Here is a 7,367-nt window from a genome sequence, read left to right as displayed (position 1 = left end):
GCCATTGCCCTCACACAGAATTATCCCAAATCTGTTTAAAAAGCAGTCTGAAAGCTGGGGAGGGAGGGAGTCACATACCCTGCTAGAGCACCTAGTCCAAAAGCAGACAATGCCACAGGAATGCACACACAATGATTAAGTGCAGCACCAGCAGATAAAAACCTCAACAAAATGTAACTAAACTAGACTAGGAACTTGAATCCTGCCCCAGCACAAATGTACCAACAGCATCACTGCTCCCAACTCCATCACATGCCTGATGAGATGGGCTGTCCTGAGGTTCAGGATAATCACAGCCCATTACTGCATTAAGGATACAAGAGCAGCACCTGAGCAGAGAAAACAGCAGAGGCATGAACAAGAATGGAGGCCAGCAGCCTCTGAAACCCCCTGACTTCACTAGAACAGTTCTCCAGACTAAACTGTGCTTAAATCCACCCAAATATTTACTGAGAGATGGATACTTACATTAATTGGCAGTAAGACATAGCTTTGTCTTAAATCTCAATTAGCTGAATAGCATTAGAGAAAAGGATGAGGAGAAAAAGGTGCATTTCCAGTCAAGCCACTGTCACACACCAGGCTCCTGAGCCTGCTGCAGTATTTTGCAGATCCACACTTATTCTCACCTCCAATATTACCTTGAACTAGGCTCAAAGCATCAAAGACAGAGAAAACTCTCATTGTGGACCGGGGCACAGGACGCAGGATACTCCTCTCCATCTCCAGTGACTGAGGCCGGTTGCTGCCCTCTGCTGACACCTTCTCAGGAACCAGTAAATCGTGTTTGGATCCAGCAGGCAGCCAGTTTGAACATCCTTCATTCATCCTCTTTAGCCACGGCATGAGGAGCAGGGGCACCCCAAAATACTGATCTGACTGCAAGGTGAGACCGGGCTGTACCTCGCAGGGCCATCACCAACCCTCTCCCAGCTGTGTCCAATTTACTCATTTTCACAACCAAATTCAGTTCTGACTGCATTCTGCCCCTGGGGCTGGACTGTGATGCTGACACGTGGCTGTGAGCAGGGGGGCTGCAGGCAGGGCAGCTCCAGCACGGGCTCGGGGTGAGCTCTGGGATGCTCCAGGCATGGAGAGAGGGCTCAGATGGGTGTGCAGGGCACAGAGGTGACACCATCACCTTCAGTGTCCCTCAGCTCCTCCATCATTGATGTTCCCTCTGCCCACAGGTACCAAACCCCTTCTCTGAACTCTCACCTGCCCCTGATCACCTGTTGCAATCCACACTGCACCTTCAGCTTTGTGCCATTTCCCCTCCCACCTCTAGCAATCCTTTTCTTACCCAAAATGCTTTTACCTACAGACTGCTTGCCCAAGGCATATACATGCCCTCAGCCCACTAAACATCACTGAGGTTAAAAAAACTACACCACATTCAGATTTTAAACATATCTGGGAGTAAGAACTCCTGCAAACCCATTTAAAGCTGTTGTGTTGTCATGATCTCTCCTGTCAGCTCCCAAGCCCACCTTCCAGAGTTCATGGCTCTCAGCCAGCAGCAAAGCTCTCACCAGCGAGGTGCAAGCTCAGAGATCATCTCATGAACCCCAGTTAGCCACATCAGCTTCCACGTGTAAGTCTGGATGCAGTCACTTTTGTAGATATCCTGTGGAAAAAGTGCTTCTGCTGCTGCTTCCTTTCCTCCAAGTCATTCTTGTTACATTACAGCTCTAATTTCCATTTAATAAGTCTATAAAAGTCACTGGGCTGGCTTGTGGAATGAATTTACAGTTCATTCCCAACTGATCTGTCAACTGAGAACATCAGAAATTGTTACCTCAGGAGTCTCTTTGGGAGTGAAGGACACACAGCTAAGCTAGGTCAGGAAAACTGCCATGTATGTCCTGTGTAAAACTGATTTAAAACAAATGTCAAACTAGCAGGAAACTTGCCATAGTTAATTCATCTAAAGGAAGCTTTGAAACTGTCATTGGCTTCTTCCACCAGGTATGAGAAACATGTTCTATTCTAGACTTGATAAAATCAAGATTTTATAAAAAAGAATAGTGAATCTTGATACAATCTTCAGGGTTACTCTGAGCAAGTACAAAATCTCAGCTGTCAGTGCCTGGTACTGCAAAATGAAATCCATTAAGGATAGGAAAAACCCCACATGTCACTAAATAGCTCAATTTGACAACAAAATGAGGGCTGAAACAGACTTTGTAACTACTCTAATTCAGTGTACAGACTTGCAGCTAAGCAGATTTATTTCCAGCCAAACTGAGAACCAGTGATGCCATTTGAATGTTTTGTCTCCAACCCATCACAGCTGTGACCCAGCAGCTAAACCAGCTTTATCCTGTGCCCCTGCTCTTCTCAGCCAGGCCCAGGTCAGAGTGCTGCTGCCACCACATCTCCTGTGAGCACTCTCAGAGCTCTGCTGGCTCTCACGTTCCTCGGGAAGCACCAACCACAGCAGTGACACTGCAGTGTCTGCCCAGAATAAAAACCTTCTGCTTAACAGTATCACCTCCTCCTTTCCTCCATAAAGAGTAACAGACTGAACCAGGAGAGGTTAGAGAGTTATTGAGCTCAGACCTGGCACCTGAAGAGCCCCTCCAGGCCAAGGTTTGTGATGAAGTGTCACCTTCAAGGCAGGACACTCCCAGCCCAAGCAACTCTACACAGTGGGCATGGGGATGCATCACCAAGCAAGAAAACTTGGGTTCCAACTGTCTGTATCAGAATCACAAATTTCACCAGCTGGTTTAGAGTGTGTTGAAACACTTGGTACATCTCCAAAGGCTCTCTCCTGGTAGGACTGACTCCAAACCAAGTGAAACAAGGCAGGGCAGTTCCAGCTGTTGTTGGACAATGCCATCAGGCCAGCTTGCTGCCCATCCTCTACCAAGTTGTACAGCTCCATGTAGTGCCTTGAAACACATCTGATTTCTCTGCATCAAGGACACTGTGCTGTCACGTGCCTGAAGAAAACCCCAACTCATTCAATACTAGATATTCCCTACCTGTAGGTTCAGACCATCTTATTTCCTCACTCTGAAAATGTAAAATCCCAAACAGTTGTTTCTGTGTGCCTACATACAAAGCAGCTGCACAGCAACTACTCTACCCAAAATTCTGGTGTTTCAAAACACTTTCAAAGGAGAAATTTGAAGGAAAAGAATTATTCACATCCCAACCTCAGTTACTCCTTTCACTATATGACGTGGAACAAGTTTGTGATCTGAAAGCAAAACTCCAACCATTTTTATTATTCCAGAATCCCACATCCCACAGCTTTTTTAACCATAAACAGGAAATGGCTTCTGACAAGGCTATTTCTATTATTATCAATCTTCTATTATTGAGGCAAAAGGTGAAACTCTAGAATCACACACAGGTAACTAACTGCAGACACATGTATTGAACACCTGCGAGGTGAGCCCAAGCAGGACAGATGGGATGAGCATTAGAGCTTCCCTGCTGACGCTCTCCTGTACAGTGACCCCAAAATGCCACTCCAGTGGTAACTTTCAGAAGTACATTATATCATTAACAGAAACAAAATTGTGAGCAGGGATGGTGTGGAGCCCAAATATCATTTGAAGTGAAGCTGGACCTCCAGCACTACTGAAGAGCTGCTACAAGCACTGTCACAGGCAGTGTTTGAAGCCATTAAAATACCCACTGGAAACATCAGAGTCCATTTGAACAATTTATTAGTATCCTCTTTTTTTACAAGTTTTAGAAAAAGAACCCCAGGATTTTGCCTCCTGTGTGTTTTCGTCTCGCCTCCTCATGGTCCATGATGCCAGCTGAGGTTGTCAGGACAATATACCTGCCAAGAGAGAGCAAATGGTCAGGTCATCTCCCTGCTCCAGGCTGCTGCAGAGGTGACAGCACCACCTTCATCTGTGTCACAAACAGCAGGGCCTGTTCCTGTAACAGGCCCAACACAGTGAGACTGATTATCAACAGTGCAAAGCAGCTCCTCTCAGGAGCACAGCCCTGCAGCACACACAGGTCAGTGACAGACTTAGCTCCTCAGCTATTTTGCTCTTTCTCCACTGGGCACTCCCTGTCCAGCTGCTGGACACGTTTCTAGCCCAAGTCCACTTCTATCCTCCACAGATGCTGCTCCCCAGTGCAGGCAGAGGTGCCACAGCTCCTCAGCTGGGATCTCTGCGTGGTGCACTGCTAATGCCAACATCTGCATTACCAACACACCTCACCCACACAGCCCCAGAACCTCCTGTCCCACCACTCTAAATACCCTTAAAATTCCCACAACAGAGTGGCTACACAGGGCCAGCTGAAGCAGGAGTTACTGCTGGAGCCTTAAGAACAGAAACAGCACAGAACTGTTTTAATCAATCCTTTCTTTGATGGGACACACTGGCTGAGGCCCTGGAGACTCTTCCAGCTCCGCCATCCTGGTGCACAGGGAGTTACAGCTCTCAATTCCACACACTTTGTGAAGAAAAAGGTACATATAAGACTTCCTGTGTTGTGGAGGTTCGTTCAACAGAGCCTCCAAGTTCCTCATCACTTCATATTTGATTAACTTGCACACAGGACATGTGAATTCAAGTAGCACAATTTACTTTCACTGACCTGGTAACTTACATAACTCCTTCCCCATTTAAGAACAGCCATTCATAAAACCAAAACAAGTACGAGAAAAGTCCTACTTTCCATTAAACTGTGAAATGGTCAAACAAGGATTTTACCAAAGCCAAACAGAAACAGATCCTTGCTTAGCAGAGCCCCTGTAAAGCTGGTTTAAAAGGGCATTTATATGGAGGATGGATTTTTACACTGAAATTTAACTCCAGGCTGATCAGAGGAAAAGGTGCCAGGTGAGCCTAACTCAGGCAGTTTGTGAGTGTAACATTTTTACACACAACACACATTTGACCCTTCCTCATACTCACCCAAACTGACGGGAAGGCAGCAGGTTGTTCTGCCACTTTTCCAAATCCTTCAGCTGCACATCAAATCTGGGACTGATTACACCACACTGTAAGTAAGAGAGGATTCCATTATAAACTGAAGAACTTTATAGATTTGCAGCTGTGTGATCCCAGCTCCCTGCCTGAAGCACCTCACCAACTGCTGTCACACACACTCTGTTACACCTGGACCTCGCATCCAGTAATTCCACACCCATTCCTGCCTCAGCCTCACTCCTCCTCCTCCTCCTCACCTGCACAGCTCTAAACTGCAGCAATTCCACACCCATTCCTGCCTCAGCCTCACTCCTCCTCCTCACCTGAACAGCCCTAAACTGCTGCTGAAGCCACACCACCCAAGTAATGCCCACACCTGGGGGAAATACTAAAGCATGATGTAACATCAGCAACATTCCTGGGATTGCTCAGGGATATTCCACCTCTAACCATCATACAAAGTTAGCAAAAACAAAACCTCCATGTAAATTTTAACCAGGAAGAAATTACCACGTTACTGGAATTTTCAAGGTAGTTGTATCACTGACCAAGACCACCAGCACCACCACCAGTTACCTCACTGGCTCCAATTATCTCAACAACTATCCAACCCAAACCAGAAGCACACCTTCCTGCACTATGCACGTTTTTCTGAACTAAACAACTGTTCCCTTACTGCAATGATTGGGAGAAATATTATATCCATTAGCCTGGAAGATCCATATCATCCTGGAAGAGTTCAAGGAACACTACTCTCAAACCTGACCCACATCACTTCTATTACAGACACACAACACTGTGTCTACTGTAATTACTGTAACTACTGCAGTAATTTGGGGGTGTCAGCATTATCTGCCTTATACACTCTGCAATTTCCAGATGGCATCTTCACCATGAGGACAGCCCCCAACATGTTCTGAGCAAGAAATATTTTTTATTTCTTTACTGGAGAGCTAACTCTCACTGGAAGAGCTCAGCTGTAAACAGTGATGCACAGCAAGTCACACAGAACTACACAGCTCAGTAGTTTGAGACATAAGCACTTAAGAATTTCCAAAACACACATGAATGCCTCACATGCCCCAGGAGCTTCATAGGCACCAATTAATATAACATTCAACTTCTCCTCACTGCAAGCAAAGCCCACCTGGCAGCAGGAGAAAGGTTTGTCTTCTCCACATCTGCAGCTATCAAACATCAACTGAAAAGCAATCCTATCCCTTAAGACAAGTCTTCCAGACAGCTTAAATATCAAACTGAGAGAGCACTAGGTAGCCAGAAAGCCTTTGAACAGGGAGAAATACACAGCACTTGCAAGCAGACTTCTCTGAAAGTGTATCTTACACAGTCAGAGTTTAAAAGAAATGTTAATTAGTGACCCATACCACTTTGAATTCAGACAAATTAACCACCGTTTTAACTGATAACACCCATGCTGCTCGTATTTACACGGATTCAACAAATACCACCTCCTTTACAAGCAGTTGTTTTAGAAATGGAGCAAACAAACATAAAATTTTTTAAGAAGTCTCATTTAAACACTTCTTTAGAGAACTGAATTCAGAAAGACAAATCCTACCTTGTTGAGTCTGCCTGTGAGGTTGACAACAATCTTCCCAGCTCTGTGATCATCAATTATCTCGAATTCACCAATGTAACCTGCAGGAGACCAGCAGACAGAGACACACACAACACTTAACTACAATAACACAACTAATTAACTGTGCTGTACCAAACTACTTCAAGCACCACGATTTAGATCTTTTACCGCAGCAGCAGCCGCGGACAGCCGGGGGAGCAGGGCCGGCACTTACCGTGCTTCATCATGACGGTGAGGAAGCGGACGATCACCTTGGAGCACGGCCGGATGAGCACCTGGCGCTTGCCGCGCTTCTCTGCATTGTTGATGCTTTTGAGAGCATCGGCCAGAACGTTCATCCGCACCATGGTGCCTGCAGGGAGGGCAGCAGTTACTGCACCGGCTCCTCGGCACGGAAACGCCGAGCAGCGCTTCAGTCAGGGCTGATTTTACATCGAAAAGATCCAACACTGACAGAAAGTTGCATTAAACCTTGAAAAGCACTTCAGGCTGAAGAAGCGAACCGAGTCACGCTCAGCTGTGATCAAGAAGAGTCACCACTACCGTAACACGTCAGGAAACCTGACACGGTTAAATTTGGCTCTATCAAAGCACACACACGATTTCAAAACCACCATCCAGACAGCTGTCAGCACTGTGACAGCTCCTCAGGTAAATCAGTTTGCCCTTAAAAGCCAATTAACACCAGTATTGCACAGTACCGACCCTGTACAATAACTAGATCCTATGTGGTATTAAATCAACAGATGCTGCTCGGTTCGCTGATCTGCAAAAACCTTGCAGGAGGATGCACAAACACAACGCTCCGCAAAGGAAGGCCGGCAGCAGCTCTCAGAGGCTCGCCAAAAGGAGCC

General features: G+C 46.1%; 1 protein-coding gene across 1 annotated transcript; it reads right to left on the bottom strand.

The window, feature by feature from the left end:
• Positions 1-3,666: 3,666 nt before the first annotated feature.
• On the bottom strand, positions 3,667-6,896 carry RPS15A (ribosomal protein S15a). Its single transcript, XM_005420401.2, has 4 exons — positions 6,728-6,896; positions 6,493-6,572; positions 4,899-4,984; positions 3,667-3,802 (listed from the first exon to the last, which is right to left on the bottom strand). Exons 1-4 carry the CDS (start codon positions 6,858-6,860, stop codon positions 3,709-3,711), a joined length of 393 nt encoding a protein of 130 aa, XP_005420458.1. The 5' UTR covers positions 6,861-6,896; the 3' UTR covers positions 3,667-3,708.
• Between the last annotated feature and the right edge of the window lie 471 nt (positions 6,897-7,367).

This window comes from Geospiza fortis, unplaced genomic scaffold (assembly GCF_000277835.1).
Source record: "Geospiza fortis unplaced genomic scaffold, GeoFor_1.0 scaffold237, whole genome shotgun sequence".
Lineage (NCBI taxonomy): Eukaryota > Metazoa > Chordata > Aves > Passeriformes > Thraupidae > Geospiza > Geospiza fortis.
The sequence above is the reverse complement of the archived record's forward strand: the minus strand, read 5'-3'. Positions and strand labels throughout refer to the sequence as shown.